This window comes from Homalodisca vitripennis, unplaced genomic scaffold (genome assembly GCF_021130785.1).
Source record: "Homalodisca vitripennis isolate AUS2020 unplaced genomic scaffold, UT_GWSS_2.1 ScUCBcl_1583;HRSCAF=5389, whole genome shotgun sequence".
NCBI lineage: Eukaryota > Metazoa > Arthropoda > Insecta > Hemiptera > Cicadellidae > Homalodisca > Homalodisca vitripennis.
In genome coordinates this window covers 40894-60209 of record NW_025777749.1, presented here as the reverse complement: position 1 = coordinate 60209, position 19316 = coordinate 40894, and the positions used below count along the sequence as shown (strand labels likewise).

General features: G+C 31.5%; 1 protein-coding gene across 1 annotated transcript in view; it reads right to left on the bottom strand.

Annotated features, from left to right (window-relative positions):
• Positions 1-19316, bottom strand: part of LOC124371574 (prosaposin-like) — a gene marked incomplete at its 5' end in the record, with an annotated part of 79434 nt that overhangs the window by 32077 nt on the left and 28041 nt on the right. The window contains 2 exons of the mRNA XM_046829924.1: positions 3022-3141; positions 9648-9815. Coding sequence (XP_046685880.1) covers positions 3022-3141; positions 9648-9815 — 288 coding nt within the window. The remainder of the gene's footprint in view (positions 1-3021; positions 3142-9647; positions 9816-19316) is intronic.

Here is a 19316-nt window from a genome sequence, read left to right as displayed (position 1 = left end):
ATTAATTAATGATATTTTCAAAGAATATTAAAAGTTGAATAAATTTATTATTCACTCATTTTCACACTACTAAAACAATTACGTCAGAGTCAGCATCTACTTTAATGTTGTGATTTTGAGTCAAGTGACCTAAAGACGTATCCGTAAAATTGTCCGTATAATGTTAACCCCTCCCCAAGAAAATTACCACAAGGCACTTCTGGCACTACTGGGCTGAATTAAATGTTCAATGTGGCATGAATCACCGGTGACTCATAGTACACTTGTACGTGAGATCCCTACTGGATTTCACCAACCTGCTCTTCACAGAATGTACATTTAAAAACAGTTTTTTACCAATTTAAATGGTGATTGAAGCGGAGAAAATTACGTTTAATAATTACTACAATAAAGAGTCAAACAACAATAGAATGATGAGCATTATTTCTTGTGTGTGGCATGAGTCACCTGTGATTCAGATGTACACAGTTGTTTCCCTTGTTCTCACTGATTTCAGCTGCTGTCATTGTTTGTTACGCTATTGCATCAGCCTTCAAGTTACAGGGTAGATCTTTAAATTTTTCATGTTTTGCAGGTTTATTCAATGATTCAGTATTGGTCTCATTGAATATAACCAGTCTGTGGCACGAGTCACGGGTGACTTATGATAGTTAAAAAGTAAACACCACAAACGGTAGTGCTCCCTAATAGAACACAATCTGGTAGTTCCACCAATTTCACCTACATTCCTCTAGCACTGACACACTGAACTATCAGATGCCAAAGTTCACCATCTTCTTAAGTCACAATATGAGTAAGATTACCAAATCTAACACCTCAATTAACATATTAACTCAGCCATAGAAGAAAACTTATTTGTAATTAGTTGTAACTAATATACTATTGTAAAGCTTATTAGTTCATGCTCTATAAAGGGGTTGTATTATAAAAATTCAAGTGGAGTTGGAATCAAATTAGTAACTGTCTACTTTTAAGATATGAAATAGCAAAAATAATTGTGATTATATTTAATAATATTTTTTTAATGTAAGAAATGTCAGCAAAATTTGGGAATAAGATTAAAAAGCTGTATTGTGTATTGTAGTTTGATTATTTGTTGATTGAGCGTGCCAAAAAAAAAAATTAATTTAAAAAAGGTAAAAAGATTATCTTTTTCAACAAGTTACTGGAACATGCATTTATATTTTGTATCTTCCATTTACCAGGGAAATGATTTTTTTACTGATTGAAGTTTAAATAAAATGTAAATAGTTTAATTTTAAGTTATTTTTATTACTATTTTAATAAAATTTTTAACTTCATAAATGTGTTATGAAATAAAACATATATAAACAACAGTTTCCAAGGTTTCATTAAAGTAAAACATATATCAACAACAGTTTCCAAGGTTCCCAAAAGATTAACAAAGTGTACTTGTGATTGTAACAGTTATTTTTTATGATTAAGCAACTATGCACTTGTTCTAAGACCAACACTAACCTCAAGCTGTTGGGGGAAACAGTTAACCCTTTGCGGTCGGTCGGTCGTCGACTATAGGTCGACCGCGGCAGTTTCGCTGAACGCTCGCATGTCGACAATAGGTCGACCGGATAATGTCACTGCTTGTTTGTCCATTTCTAACCTATTGCTGTTCGGTATTTGAGTTATTCGGTACTTTGGACTTCTATTTTGGTTACGTGAATGCTACGTCGATCTTTATTCATGATATAGGAGGCATTGGAAGTGAAAATAGAAGACCAATACAACTGACGTCTGCACTTGCGTCGTGTTTACAAATATGGCTGGTCCAAGTACAAGTTTTACTGACGACGAAATATTAGATGATTGTGATAGTATTTTCAGTGAAATTAGTATCCAAAATGAAAAACAGATTATTAAAGAAGACCGTGATAGTGATTGTTAGTTGAATCATAGTGAAAATTCTTCTGAAAACATTGTGGTAAATGACAGTAACCTAGTCGCCGGTAACCTAGACGACGAAAGTGATGTGATTAGATTGGAAACTTTAGGTAATGATGGGGAAGAATTTGATCAATTCGTGGATAATGTGATAGAAGTAGGACAAGGAGATGCAAATAATAGAGTTAGGCCTAGGCTACAAACTAGTAGACTAAGAGGAAGAGCTAGACATGTTACCCAAAGTAGGCCTAGGGCTGGACTAAGGCAAAATTATAATATATATAATATTATATAATGAATAACATGTATCTGATGAGATCCTAGTGCCTTTTCACCTGTATTTATGTAATTTTAGTTTATTACATATGTATAAAAAAATAAAAATTATGTTTTTATATTTTTATACTTCTTTTTTATATTTTTTAAATGTTACTTAAAGTTATAAAAAATACTATAAAATAATGTAAACATTCTTTTTAGGTTATTTACATTGATATATAAAGAGAAAAAAATAAAAAAGTTGCAGAAAAAGGGATTTAAAACTTGCATTTGTGTATTGTCAAAGAACTGTAAACTAACAGAAATTAAATACGACCTGAGGACAGTCGAAGCAATTTTTATTGAGACCTCAAAGGGTTAAACTACCTAAAAACACATGTTGCCACTTAATTCCACAAAGAAATAAACATTAAATTGAACTTCTATTAAATTTAAGAGTAAACCAGAAAAATTACAGACATAAGTTAGGGATAAAATAGAGGCAATTTTTTATTTTGTATACAAATTATGTAATGATACAATTAATACTATAATAATGATAATAATTTTCTAATTTCCTTAGATGAATATAGAAACCAACACAATTGTCAATGGTACAACAAAACACATGTTTGAAAGTTTCATTTTAAAACAAAATTTAATTTCAACAAATTTACTGTCAAAAATCTTTAAACATACCGACCTTTAGAACTAGATTGTTCTATGTTAAGGAACATGGACTTTCAAATTGATATAGGTAATTTTATGAAATATTAAATTTCAACACTCTAAAGAAAACTTAGTATTCAACAGCTGATCAATAGAACCAGATCTTCAATTTTATCACTTGTACTTTATACTTACATGAATTGATGAAGCAGTTTTAGGACAGATTCCTATCTCAGTGCAGAGAACTTTACCATCCAATTCTTCACTTAAGAAAGCATAAATAACTGGGTAATATGTCTCCACCAAGTCCACACACTAAAACAGCACAAAAATTAACATTTAACTAATAACAAGGAAATGATTGTAATTTGTAATAATTGTTCTCTTGTTTTTCAAGATTTACAATCTTTATTATTCTTTAGTGATATATAATAGTGTAATTGACTTCATCAGAATTATAAAAAAATAAAAGCATATAAATATAAAAAAATCACTTAACAATGATAACCAGATAAATTACTTATAATAGAAATAGAATGTTATGATTCAGAAATAAAATAAAATAAGATACTGATTAAAATCTAAATATTGATTATTAATTTTTATTCATTCGATATTTAATTTACATTCATTTCTTCGAATGCCTTTTTTAAAGTAAGTTGGAAATGATAAGAGTCCCACCGGAAAGCCCAAACAATTTGAAACTTGCGAATAACGTACAAACATTTAACCAATAAATATCTCGGGTTGGTCAGCTTGGTACACACCATTTCATTCCAATATGGCGGCCATTTAAATGTTTCAAAAATGTTGAACTCTGTTTCTTAAATGTTTTGTTGTATACAATTTAATTTTAAACAGTTTTTCAAGGTGTCAATTTTACGTAAATTCTGTTAATTTTTTATCTCCAAGAAATTGGTGATTTTTCATTTAGTTCCAATATTGCAGCTGTTCAAATTTCACAAATCTGTTATTGAGTGACTCTAGAAAAATATCTTCAGTACATATATAGTTGGAATCCTTTATTTCTACAATGAACTACATCAATATGTCCAGTATTACAAAATCTACCTATTTTTGACTAAACCAGAAGTAGGTCTACTATTTTAATAGTTTCAGTAATATGTGAATTTTCAGAGGTGACATATTTATACTTACTTACAGTTGAAACATAGAAATTAGGACTGAATAATTGACTAGCTTTGGTAGAGAATTTTACATTGATATTTTGAGATATGTATATCTCAAAATAAATATTCCTTATGAGTGTAACTGATTGGTTGTATTTCCTTTGTATTGTATTATTACATAATTTAAATAGGTTTTCAATAGATTTCAATAAGATAATAGAATTATTGTTTTACCAAAAAATACATAAAAATTTAAAATTGTTTGAATAAAATTACTAGTAAACAACTGTATTCCTAGTGATAAACAAACTAAAAGAGCTCGTTGTAGGTCATTACTCAAGAATATAATTATATAAAGCAAACATTAACACCTTGCCTGCCACCATAAGAGATTCTCAAGATTCCTGGATTGCCAACTTGTGCAGTCGTGTTTTTGGTTGTGAAATTAGTTTTGGACTATTGATACTGGTTAATAAAATTGATTTTCAAAAAACATATGTTAAGGGGATGGGGGGTTAACTCAGACCCGATCGGGTCGGCAACAATATTTTTCAACGAAAATTGCCTTTAAAAAATTGTTGCCGACCCGATTGGACCAACGTCTAAATTTCAGTCGACCTTGATATTTTACTTTATACTACTGTGATGACTGAGTGTGCGTGCACTGGCTGACTAGCGCCAGCTGTTACCAAACACCAGCTGGTGCCAGACACAGTCCCTCACTCGTCCCCCACTCCTTTTCCTTGCCGCTTACAGCTGTAACACGGGTTGTTTCGCACCTAAATACTAACCTCATTGATATTTCACGTCTTTATATTCATGCTGTTTCTATCTGTGTGCGTAGGCATTATTGTAATTGTGTTACTGTAACAACTCTCCAAGATGGATGAAAACCTAGAGGACAATGACATACAGTTGTTTCTGGACGTTCCGATGAGCAGTGAACCTGACATACTCGGAGTGAGTGAAGGCGGAATCGGAATAAACATTGATTCTGATGTTTCTGATTCGGACAACATGGAGGACGACGAGGACTTAATCACTTACGACTCTATATTTGAAACTGATGACGAAAGTGCTGTGGCTGAGAATGAGAATGATGTTTATGAGGAAATGGAGGTAGGCCTAGACGTAAACTTGGACAATATTTCTGGAAATACTATAAATAATGTGAGTGAGAACGGCGGTATCGAAAATGCTAGTTTGAACTTGATCAATGTAGATAATGAGGGCCAGGAAGCTTTAGTTGTTGGGGATGTCACTACTCTCGCTGATAAGTATAAAAATCTTAAGGGAAAATCAGATAAGGTAAATATGAAAGTAGAGGAAGAGGGTAAATGGAAATTGTTTTATGGCAAACAAAAAGATATTGTTTTTGTTGGAAACGAAAAGTTTAATTTCAATCTACCAAACACAGCAAAACCAATTGATTATTTTTCATTGTATCTAACTGATGATATCCTGGAGATCATGGTAGTCGAAACCAACAGGAATGCTGCACAAGTGTTGAATACAATGAGACTAAATCGCAGGAGTAGGCTTAAAAATGGACAAGCACCAATATCGATGAAATGAAAAAGTTTTTAGGACTAGTTTTGTATATGGGCTTGGTCCTAATGCCTGAAATAAGTGACTACTGGTCATCAAAGATGCTATATAGAAATTTGGTAGCAGGTCGTGTAATGAGCCGGAACAGGTTTCAGTTGCTATTACGCTTCTGGCACTTTAGTAACAACGAAAATATGGACCAAGAAGGCCGTTTGTACAAGCTTTTGCCGCTTATTTCTCACCTCAATGAGTGTTTCAAAAGGAAAAAAAGTCCAGGTAAGGAGCTTGTGGTTGACGAGAGTATGGTCCCGTTCAGAGGTCGTCTGCTTTTTAAGCAGTACCTCCCTAACAAAACCCACAAATATGGGATCAAAATATTTAAGATTTGCGACACAACAGGCTACACTTATAAAATAAAAGTGTACATGGGGAAGGGGACCTGCAATGAGGATGGGGTGACAGTAGCGACATCAGCTGTCATGGAGCTAATGACTGATTATGTAGATAAGGGTCATATACTATTTGTGGACAATTTTTACACATCCGTGGATCTTGCCAACTCTCTATTAGCAAGGGATACTCACTTAGTAGGTACGGTAACGAGCAACCGTGCCTGGTTTCCCCACAAAATTACAATCCCTCCACAGCTGAAGATAGGGAAAGGTGAAATGAGCTGTTTAGAGTACCCTTCTGGCATAGTGTACACAAGGTGGGTGGACAAGAGAGAGGTAAGACTCATGTCCACAATTCATCCTCCAGGCTACGTTGACACTGGGAAAAAAACCAGACAGGGTGACCCTATAATGAAACCCTTAGTTGTGGTAGAATACAACAAGGCTAAAATGGGCATAGATCTGTCAGACCAGATGTCCTCCTACAACACGCCAGTGAGGAAGTCGATGCGCTGGTACCACAAAATCGCAGAGGAATTACTCCTGGGAACCATTCATAGCCATCGTGAATGCATGGCTTGCCTATAAGAACGATGCAGATGCTACCGGTACTGCCCAACGAGGAAGGAAAAATGTTTACTCGATGAAAACGTTCAGAGAAAAACTAGTTTTTAGCCTTCTGGGGTTAGAAGATGAAATTGTGGCTCCTGTTCGCGTAACTGGTCATCACTACCTTTCAGAATCATCTACGTTTGTTGGAGAAGGTAAAAACAAACGTAGATCAAGAAAAAACTGTAAGATTTGCTACCAAACAGCTATGCTTCAAGGAGGTCGCCTTGCAGCCAAGAATCTTAAAAAGTGACCACTTTTTGTGAATTATGTCCAGGGAAGCCTTATCTCTGTAAAGACTGCTTCAAGAATATTCACAAATAAATTTGAATACAACTATGTAATCCTCTATTTCACATATCTTTGTGGCCTATTCATAATAAACTTAAAACCTTTCTATCCTCAAACATATCTTTGTAACCATAATAAACTTTGTTTTTCATAACAAATTGAATATGAAATTTAATTTACTACCCAATAACTAAAAACTATCAGCTTCAAATATTTAATTTAAAAAATTCCCCATACAATGTTGGTGAGGAAAGTACAATATTAAATTAAAACAACGTTTGTTTCAATTATTTAAAAATGTATAAAAGAAAATACCTAAAACATTTTCTTAAAAAAAACCTGCCGACCCGATCGGGAGTCAAATGTTAACGATATTGCGTGGTGTTTTTAGCTAACCTATAAACAACTCCAGACAACGTTCTCTAATTAGTCTCATATCTGTTTAGAAAACTTAGTTCAGTCATTTGCAACTAGAGTCGAGTGTAACGCTCACAGCGGCAACAAAGAAAAACTATGGAAACGTCATTGTGCCGGCCGATCGGGTCGGCATGGCAGGCAAGGTGTTAAATAGGTTCAGGTCATGAGTTTATTTTTGGTAAGTGTCTTAAGTATGTGGGGGTTCCCAGTACTTACTATGGTTTTTGTTACTCATGCTAATTTATTCTCTCAAAGAAACTTGATTTGTTAATACTTTAAATTTTTCTACAGATTTTTTTTAAATATTCGTGTTACATTTGAAATTGTCAACAACTCTCATAAGACTAAATCAATAAAAAGAGACTAGCATCAATAACAAGACATACTTATTTTCTTCCCGTTAGTGGCACCTTAACACCATGATCATCATAAATATAGGTTATTGTTCAGTAATAAAACTCAATAGAATAATATAGTGTCTTCAGTAAATATTCCTTCACGGCCGTCTAACTAGTTCCCTATAGCGAGCTAGGTATAGTGCTTTGCAAATTATTCTTATGATCCGCTTCTGGAGAAGGTATATATGTTGGGATAGTAGACTATTTTCCTTCTATATACCAGTTTTATAATACTATTGAAACATTCAAAATACACTTTTAAAGCACATTCCAAGCTAAAATTTGCTGTAACCTTCTCATCATATAATACACTGTGAGTCTCGCAGATACGCCCTCTATGTGGTTTTACCTTCTTAAAAGACAGCTAATGGTTATACGAATATATTTAACGGACTCACCTATTGCTATACTTGTTCCTTCAACGGTCAAAGCATTGACATAAAAAAACATTTCAATGTTACATTCCTTGGCCAAAGGGAGATGTTAGTAAATTCATTCTTCTTTTCAAAGCTTTCATTACTTCCCTTACATTAAAATTTTTCAACCACAAATCCAGTAAAACAATTAGCTTCATCATCTGATATCAACCCAAACATGCCTGAAGTAACACCTTCATAAAAATAAAATAAATTAATAAACTTTCTCATGAAGCTTGGTCTCTTAAGATAGAGACATTAAGTTATATACAAACTAAATGAATGTAACTATTCATGAATATTTTACCTATGATCCTGGTATTGTTATATTAACATATTTAATGTGATTATAGTTATTTTCAGATTTGTGTACGTGTTAAGTCATGTGTACTGTTCTTATTCAAAAGTTTAGTTTAGTTTTAGTAGTTATTGTTATTAATATTTTCCTGCCTATTAGGTTAATTGGTAATAGCTTACTACATTAGGTACTATCTTATAATTATGTTGACATTTTTTATTAGGTTACTTCTTATTTAGTTTTTAATATTATTTAATAATATTAATAACATTATTATTATGGTGTTGTTATTGAAAAAAAAAATTAAAATCTTGAATATTCCACTTATACCATGTACCGTAAATTAGTTAATTAAATTTCATATAATGTAAATTTCGCAACTTAGTCAGCCAGTATAATTTAATACTATTTTTATCCAATGTTCCGGAACTAAATTATCGGCGGAGTAACTACCTAATTGGCACGCGGATGAATATTTTCTTCTAACCCTTTGTAGCAGCCCAACTATGTGACCGAGCAGACCTCGCACGCTTTGTCCGTAAGTAAAATTTATCTTTTCGTATTATTAAATTAGCCCTTTGATGCCAAACGTATAAAAATGATTGTAACGTAATGTAAAGTTGTAAATTGTAAAGTAACGTACCCTTGAAGACCTTTTATTTGCCTGATTGAGATAGATAAAAGTTGTGGCGTCGTCCTTATGGCCACATTGTTATAATAAGTAATTTGTATCATTAAATGGCTAATACCGTCATGAATTTGTTTTAGGCGAGTTTACGTGTCTCACGGCTCACAGGGCACATATTATTTGAGTAGATGGCTACCAGTTTCATAACTTCTACTCATCTTCTATTAACCACCGACTAGAAATAACCCTTCTTAGACTACAGCGCCATTGTCTCGTGCCAAGACGCCGACACCCGGGTTGTGAGTCTACACATTGCGAAGGGAAGTAAAAGCTTAATGTTTTATAAAGTAAAATATCGTAGGCATAATTCCAAAGAACATTGGATATTTTAGGCCCACCTAGCAGATATACATTTTTAGTTCTTATATTCTAATTGGCAGCAACGTGGCATTACATACTTTTCCTTTACCATCTAAAAGTGGTGCTTGTAAGTTTTCATAATTAAACTGAACTTATAAGTAAACTTTGCAATTCGAGTATTTATTACTACGACCTCAGAAGTCACCACCCCCCATGTATAATCGTCATTCGGTACAACCAATATCCAAAACATATTTATTTATTTTACCATGATACAAAATTTGAAAGGATTCTGACTTTGTAAAAAGTGTTATAAGAGTAAAAAGTCACAAACCTCTTTTTTGAAGCTTCTAGTCTGGCCACAAATACCCAGCAGAACTTGTTCAAACTCCCGTTCTGTCGTATTGGCAATCATGATGTCTCGCAAGTGTTGGACTAATTGTTCACAGAGTTCACAAGGCATGTCTCCCTCAAGTTGTGGAATCTCTTTCACCTCTACTGCCTGGTAATCAAGCCAAGATCAATTAATTCATTTTATATATATATATATATAAGTAGATAGTAATATGGGGTTCCTGGCGCACTTTCGGAGCCGACCGAAAAGCAATGTAAAATACTGTTCAATGTACCATAAAGGAAGCTGAGAAATAACACAGCAAATCTCAATGAAAAATTAACCGAATCTACAGTCGTTCGTCTTCAAAAGCGATCCAGGATCGGCACATTACTATCTACTCTGAGGAATGAAAAATTAACCAAATCTATAGCTGTTTGCTTCTACTTTCTTAAGCTGTGCTTTGTAAAATGTTGTCAAATCTGCTACGAATAAAGGATTTATCTAAAACATTTTTACTAAAAACATACTGTACTTTAATAAAAAACTTTTCTACTAAATAAACAACATGAACTCACCAAGCTCTCTTCAGTTTCTAGCATTTCAAAAACTTACAAAGAAAGACAATTTTAACGAGTTCAACGAATTACCAAAACATTTTAAAGAACAGTTGATACTTTCCTTAAATGATACAGAATTCAAAGAACTTGTAAAGTCTTTTGCAGAAAAAACGTCTAATGGAGTGTTTTACTATCGGCAAAAAACTAAAAAAGTAAGGGATTACATATTTAATATAATTACGAAAGATATTGAAAAGAAAGTAAAAAATAAACAAACAGAGAGTTTTCATCGTTTTTTTTATGACATTTTTCCCATATTATACGTTCTTTCAAGATAATCAAGACTTAATTGATGAATTTCTTAGGAATTTTTGTGAGTATCAAGATTTATCAACACAATTCATTAAAGAGCATTATAGAATTTTTCTTATAGAATATAGCCACATTTTGTGTGAAACAAAAGGTATTACTGTAGATAATATTCCATGTGATTCCTATGAAGAAAGACACCAACTATGGTTATCAAAACAGTACTATGACGTGGGGAGGGACTGCAAGTTTTAGAGTTAAGACTTTATTCTACAAAGTTAATTGTTATAATTTCTTTATCTTTTATAGTCTTCTTTCCAGTAACAATCAAGTGTAATTTTTCATTTTTGTTTAATTCTTTAATCTTTTTCTCATCCAAAACAGTCAAAAATCTGTTCGGCAAGTGTACTTTACAATCTTCCAACTCGGCAATTATTGTAAACCCGAATTTATCTTTCATTTTCTCCAAATTCAAGATTCTATGTTTCTTCCTTTCTTCCAATTCATTTAACTTCTTATACTCTTTAAACTTACATTCTCCAATATCATTTAACTCTTTCAAGAACTCCATTTAAATAGAAAAAATTCAAAGTCAAAAAGTGCAAAACCATTTCTCGGTCGACCTTTTCTCCTCCCTCTGTCTCTTTCTCTCTCCCTCTCTTTTTATGCCTATGACACGATCACTTCTGCCGTTTATAGGCTAGGATCTATATTCAGGCTAGAGAGAGAGAGAAGAGCGAGATACGGATAGAGAAATGGTTCCGGAATACGATCTGAATACTTCTGAACTTGGTGTTTCTCCGCTATGGCCACTCGCATTGAAACAGTTCAGAAGTAAACTTCCTAACCGACCAAACCGAATTCGCGGACATATATACTCAGCAACACAATACAACAGCCCATCGAGAAGTAAAAATTTAAGAAATTAATTTAAAATATAATTTGAAAATTACAAGTAACAAAATGTACGCATATTTAAAATAGGTAAAATTATCTAACATTTTGAAAAAGAAAATGTTATAATAGTAAACGGGAACACAATTTTTATTCTTAAAAGCAAATCTGCATTACCGACATTTTAGTTCCGAAAGATTGCGCTGTGTGTATCAATGACAGTCGAGGTGTGCTACTACAGACCGACCATCACGATAATAAATTCGCCTGCGTCATATCCGTAGTGATATCACGCCGTGAGAGGCGCAATCGTTGGTTTACAAGCACCATTTAGTTAAATAGATTTTTCTATCTAAATGGAGCGCGATAAAATATCATGTCCGTTCTGCAAAATAGAAATTTTAAGAAAAAACTATGATCGCCATTATAATTCTAAAAGTCATGAAAAAAACAAGCAAATTTACAATAATGAACTAAATTATTTAAGACAGTGGGCTAGAGAAAATAAAATTGCCGATCACGAAAACATGTTTAATATTGAGAAATTACGTGAATTAAAGAGAAATTTCAAAGTTGAAAAGAAAAATCTCGACCTATTTAATGATGAAAAACTTCATTCAATAGCTGAAAAGTTGGCTATCGGCACTAACGATAAAACCAAGTCTGAAATGATCGAAGAAATTGATAAAACTCTTAAAGTAAAATCCGAAAATATCATTGATGTAGAAGTTTTATCCTCAATACACGGTCTTTTCAAGCAATACATTTTAACAAACTTGAACGACAATTCCATGTCAATTTACAAATATCTTTCAATTATGCGGTCAGAAATTAAAAGTTTAATCGAGAAATTTCAAGAAAATGTTAAAAATATGAAGGGCTATCTCTCTTTGGAATGTGAATACGAACGAACTTTAGTGAATGGTGAACCGCAAACATGTCTAATGTATTTTACTATCAAAGCAGACGAAATCTTTGACGTAAACGACTTTATTACTAAGCAATTTAATAAATTAACACATCGAGAACAAACGAATAATCCAAATAAAGGTTCCGGATGGACATTTAAAAGTTGTAAACAACTAGTTTTGAGCCTTAACAAACACGAAATGATGAATGCAGGATCATACATCGATTTACCAAAGAATATCAAAGATAAAAAAGCTTGTATAAATATAAAAAATAGAGATGATTTTTGCTTTATTTACTCAATAAGATGTGCTATTGAAAAACCAGAAAGAGACTGTGAACGTGTAAAGCAATACGAAAAATTTGTGAATGACGAAATATTTTCAGGTTTTGAGTATCCAATGTCTCTGAAAGATATACAAATATTTGAAAAACGAAGCTACAATTCCAAGTATAAGTATCCAACAATGTCTATCAATGTCTACAGTTTTGATGAAAATATTAACATTGTTCCGTTACAAATTTCTGAAAAATATGACGCTGAAACAAACATTGATTTATTGTATGTTAAACAAGATGATAAATCTCATTATGTTTTGATAACCGATTTAAATAAGCTTGTTTCTTCGCAGTTGTCTAAACATAAAGAAAGAAAATTTTTGTGTAGAAGATGTTTAAGCCATTTTTACAAATCTGGAGATTTAACAGATCACTTAGAAATTTGTAAAAATCATGAAGTTTGTAAGCCAATTATGCCATTTCCAGGTCAAACAACTAAATTTACTAATTATCAAAAGAAATTTAACCATCCGTACGTAATTTATATGGACTTTGAGAGCATATTAGAAAAAATTCCGACATGCAAGAACAATCCACAAAGATCGACTACAACCAAGATTCAGAGGCACATTCCTTATGGTTTTACTCTATATTTAGTGTCGAATGTGACCAATCGCATGTACAAACCGATATGTTATCGTGCCAAAAATGAAGAAGATTTGAAAAACGTCCCGACAAAATTGTTTGAAGAACTCAATAAATTATCGAAATACATAGCGAAAAAATATAATTCTAAGAACATGAAACCTATGAAATTGACAGAAGAAGAAGAAATTTCGTATCAAAATTCAAACGTTTGTCATATCTGTGAATGGTCTGCTTATGATGTTGGGTCAATTCAGTATGGTTTTACTCCTGATAGTTGGAAAGATAAGAGTTATAATAAAGTGAGAGATCATTGTCATTTAACCGGCAAGTTTCGAGGCGCAGCTCATGCATGTTGCAATCTAAATTTGAAATTTCCTCAGAATATTCCCGTTTTCTGCCACAATATGTCAAATTACGATACTCATTTGTACATAAAAGAATTGGCTAAACAATATGGAAATGTTGATTTGATTGCAAACACCGATGAAAAATATATAAATTATTCTGTAAATTCTGGATATGGCTATGAATTCGAAGGTGATAAGCCAAGAAAATTCATCAAGTTTTCGTTTGTAGACACGTTCAGATTCATGGCCTCGTCTATAGAAAAGTTAGCTAAAAATCTAAAGAGAGAAGACTTCAAACATACAAATCATTTTATACAAGATGGACTGAATGAGATAATAGAAAGACAGCCAAATGACGACGACGAGATTTTTAAAATTCTATCTGGAAAAGGAATATTTCCCTATGAATTTATCGACAGTATTGAAAAACTTGATTACACAGAAGAATTGAGAATTCAAGATTTCTATTCACTTTTGACAGATGAGAGCATATCTGAGAAAGATTTTCAACACTACTTAAATGTATGGAACAAATTAAAAGTAAAAAATCTAGGAAATTACTCCGATCTCTATAACATTCAAGATGTTCTATTGCTCGCTGATATCTTTGAAAATTTTAGGAATATTTGTTTGAATTGCTATAAGCTTGATCCAGCACACTATCTAACAGCTCCCAGTCTTGCATGGGATGCTATGTTAAAATTAACGAATATAGAATTACAATTAATTAGTGATTATAATATGTATTTGATGATCGAAAAAGGTATTCGTGGAGGCATTTCTCAGTGTATTAAACGATATGTGAAAGCAAATAACAAATATTTAAAAGATTTTGATAAGACAAAGCCCCGAAAACTATTTACTCTATCTCGATGCAAACAACCTTTATGGGTATGGTCTTATGCAAAAACTGCCGTTTAGTGATATCAAGTGGATGGATCCTAAAACGTATACAAAAGAAGAGTGGCAAGAAACAATTTTAGAACTCACTGGCGACGAAGATTATGGCTATATTCTCGAAGTCGATCTTGGATATCCAACAAATTTACACGAACATCACAAGGATTTACCTCTTGCTCCAGAACATTTTAAAAACAAACTTTGCACAACTCTACTGGATAAAACTGAATACGTTGTTCATTCGAGAAATTTGAAGTTCTATTTGGAACAAGGTATGATTTTGAAACATGTGAATAGAGTTATTGCATTCGATCAGAAGCCTTTTATGAAAGAATACATTGATTTTAACACAAACATGAGAACCAAAGCTACAAGCGACTTTGAAAAGGACTTTTATAAGCTGATGAACAACTCAGTTTTTGGAAAATCTATGGAAAATGTGAGAAACAGATGTGATATTAAGCTTGGAAATGAAGAATTTTCAATGAAACAAGCTAAGAAAACAAATTTCAAATGCTTTAACATCTTTGACGACAACTGTATAGCGAGTCACATGTACAAACAAAAGGTTAAATTTAACAAACCGATTTACATAGGATTTTCAGTTCTCGACCTCTCAAAATTGCTAATGTACGAGTTTTATTACAACAAATTAAAGAAGTTTGATCCAGATTTGAATCTGTGTTACATGGATACAGACAGTTATTTTCTAGAATTGAAACGAGATCCTTTTAAAATTATTAAAGAAAATATAGATGACTTTGATACAAGTGATTATCCAAAAGATCATGAATGTTTCACTACTAAAAATAAGAAGGTAATAGGGAAATTCAAAGATGAGTTAAATAGCGAAGTTTTAGAAGAATTTTGTGGTTTAAGGTCTAAGATGTACTCGTACAAATATCTAGATAAAAACCCAGTTAGGTGTAAAGGAATTAAGAGAAGCGTTGTAAATAAAACAATAAATATCGAAAACTTGAAGAGATGTTTGTTCGAAGATAAAGAAGAATTTAGGGAGATGACAGTCATCAAAAGTTATAAACATGAGTTGTACACTGTTACCATAAACAAGCTGGCACTGAACGCTAAAGATGATAAGAGAATTGTCCTAGAAAATAAGATCGATACAGTACCGTATGGCTATAAAAATGAAGCAAAATCTGATATATTAGACGAATTAAATAAACTTGGAAACTTTGATATATAAATGGAAGATGATTTAATTCACTGTCACAAGTGTAAAAAGAAAACGAAAAATATAGATTCTAAAATCGTTCAAACTCAAAACGGATTGTATAGAATTGCAGCAAAATGTTCAAAATGTAAGACAAATAAGAGTAAATTTATAAAGAATCCTTATGAAAAACAAGTAAAGAAAGAATCTAAGAATAAGGAAGAAATCGAGATTGAAGCTAGAGAAATTCATGCACCGGTACGAAAGAAGTTTAAAAAGAGAAAAATTATAACATTAGGAATTGACGATTTATGGGCAGCAGATTTAGTTATAACGTCTAACTATTCAGATCAAAATGATGGATTCAAGTATATGTTAAATGTTATTGATACTTTCTCAAAATATGCTTGGTCAAGAGCTATCAAAAGAAAAAACGGTAAAGATGTTTCAAAAGCCTTCGAAGATATAGTAAAAGATGCCATAAGGATCAATCACAAACCTCCTAACCTACTTCATACAGATAAGGGTTTAGAGTTTAAAAATAAAGAATTTAACGATGTTTTGAGGAAATACAACATTAAGATTTATCATACTGAAAACGAAGAGAAATCAAGTATTGTAGAGAGATATAACAGAACTCAAAATGAGAGAATGAAAGTAATTTTTGAGATTAATAAAAACTTTAAATGGATCGATATTCTTCAAAAAATCGTAAACAATTATAACGATACAGTTCACAGCACAATCAAAATGAAACCGAAAGACGTAGATAAGGATGCAGAAAAGGAGTTATTAGAGACCGTTTTCAAGTATGTTCCACCTGAAATTCACACGAAAACTAAATTTAAAGTCAATGATCATGTAAGAATTGTTAGTAAAAAACAAACATTTTCGAACAAATATAAGAACAATTGGTCAAGAGAAATCTTTGTGATTTATCAAATTAATAACACAGATCCTGTAACTTATAGTATAAAAGATTTAAATAATGAAGAAATAACCGGAAAGTTTTATGAATATGAATTGAAGAAGTCAAAACTGTAATATAAATTTTCTATATATAAATGGCGCATCAAAAGAAATGTACAAAGTGCAAAGAATTTAAAGATTTAAATGAATTTTATAAAGATAAAAATAGGAAAGATGGAATGCATTATAATTGCAAAGATTGTGAAAGGGAATATCATAAAGAATTATATGATAAAATAGAAAAATTAACTTTGGAAGATAAAGAATGTCTTAAATGTAAAGAAACTAAAAAAATTTCAGAGTTTAATAGTGATCACTATAGTAGAGATAAGAAAGACTCATATTGTAAAGATTGTGTAAAGAAGAATCACCATAGATTATATTATGAAGATACTCAATGTGAATGTGGAAGAACTATAAAATGGTTAAATAATTATCAAAAACATTTACAAACCAAATATCATAAGTCGAGAGTTTAACATTTTCATCGTGTAATAATTTTTTCTATATAAATGGAGTCTCAAAAGAAATGTACAAAGTGTCAAGAAGAGAATAGAAAAGACTGTTATTGTAAGGAATTATACGTTAAAATGAACAAATTAACTTTAGAAGAGAAAAAGTGTTACTTTTGTAAAGAAATTAAAAATATTTCTGAATTTAATAACTGGCAGTATAGTAAAGATAGAAAAGATGCTTTTTGCAAAGATTGTGCTAAAAAAATTTTCAGCGAAAGTTATAAAAAACGAAATGCCTTGTGAATATGAAAAAAAAATTCTACGATGGTTACCTAGTTATGCTAAACATTTACAAACAAAATATAATAAATCGAGAGTTTTTAGTAAAATTTAGAAACATTTTCATCGTGTAATTTAGATATTCTATAAATCAGTCGAGATTCTGCCATATTTGTAGTAAAATGATTTCCGTTGTATAAAATATTCAAAGATTCTTTCATTTGGTTATACAGATTGATAGAATTTGGTTCGTCATCAATGAACAAAATCTCTAATTCAGGATAATTTATTTTTAGATGTTTTAATCGGTTTGGTATTTCTCGTTTCTGAGCTCTGATAACATAATAAGGCCATTCCCACATGTGATTCTTCTTAATTAATACAAAAACATGGTGTTTTTTCTTATCAAAATCTTTACATACCATATCTCTCTTCATTAATTCCATTCGCAATTCTTGATTCTCTATTTTCAAGGATTTCATTTGACCTGAAATTTGTAACTGTTTTATTTCATCTTTTAACTGCTTATTTTCGTTTTTGAGTTTGTACTCACCATATTTTCTAATGGAAGGTAATACTTCTTTCGTAACCCAATTTTTAAACAATTTCGCTTCTGGTTTATGCGATCTCAAAATTAAAGAATAAAGTCCAGATTCATTAACGAAAACAGTGTTATTTTGGAAGTTTGAAGGTAAGCTATTTATAGCCCCCCTTATATTTAGATTAAAATAGAAGTTTTTATTATCTTCGTCAACGTTTATTCTGATCGTTTGCATAGTATTTTCATATTCTAGAATTTTTGCTACGTCTTTAGCCTTAAACCAGATCACATTGTTTTCGTCAACAATCGTAAAGATATGTTTGTTATTGAATTTTAGTTGATTATTGAGTAGGTCTACAACTGACTCCATTTAGATAGAAAAGAAATTTAACTAGTAATTTTTATTTTGAGAATAAAGGCCAGATTCATTGATAAAAACAGGGTCAGGATGAAGATTGTTAAGGGGTCTATGGGATAGACTCCTGTAATTTATACATTCAAAAGTTGTTTTCTTGAAAATTTGAAGGTAAGAACGATTCGTTCCCCCCCCCCCTTGATTCATCATTCTTTCGACAATCTTAAATATATTGTTGTTTTACTCTCATTATTTAATAAATTTCCCTCAGAGTCTTGTATAGTTAGAACGATTTTTTGAATTCTTTTAATATTTTTTCTAATTGGAATATAATCGATTTCATTCGGTTTTTCACTGATTTTTGATCCATAAGCAACATTTGGGAAAAAAGTGTACAAAATTTCAGATTCTTTGTGTAAGTGTTCGGTATGATTTTCAAAACTAGGTTCAACGAGATTGCAGTGCACTTCAATTACATCGAACGGTCTAAAATTTTGGCGTTTTATTTCCTAAATATACCTGATTTGGCTCAATAGTTTCTTGAACAAACCCTAACAATTCCACAATAATTGCTGAAAACATTATTCTTACTGGTGATTTTATTTGAATTTTATTAGAGAGATAATTTTTTTTGCATTTCAAACTTGTTTTCGTCAAAGTTTAAAGATTTATCTGATTGTTTGAATGTTTTCAGATAATTTTTAAGGGAATTTTTTATTTGATCGAAAGTATAATATCCTTTGTTTAAACCATAGTATTTTGTTATGTTCTTCTCACTAAATCCTATACAATAAGGAGAACTTTCACTAATATTTATTACAAAATTGTCAGAATAAAAACCGCTTAAACCGATAAAATAATTTGATTCTTCCTCTAAGTGTATAGGATGTTCCAAGTTTTAAAACTAATTTAGAGCTTTCTGAAGTCAACTTGAACAGCTTCATTTTCGCAAGCGTTGCTTCAAGATGAAAATCTTCTATTTAAATGGAGAAATTTTTAAAGCAAAAAGATCAGATAAAACTTCAAACGTTTGAAGAAAATAAGAAAGAT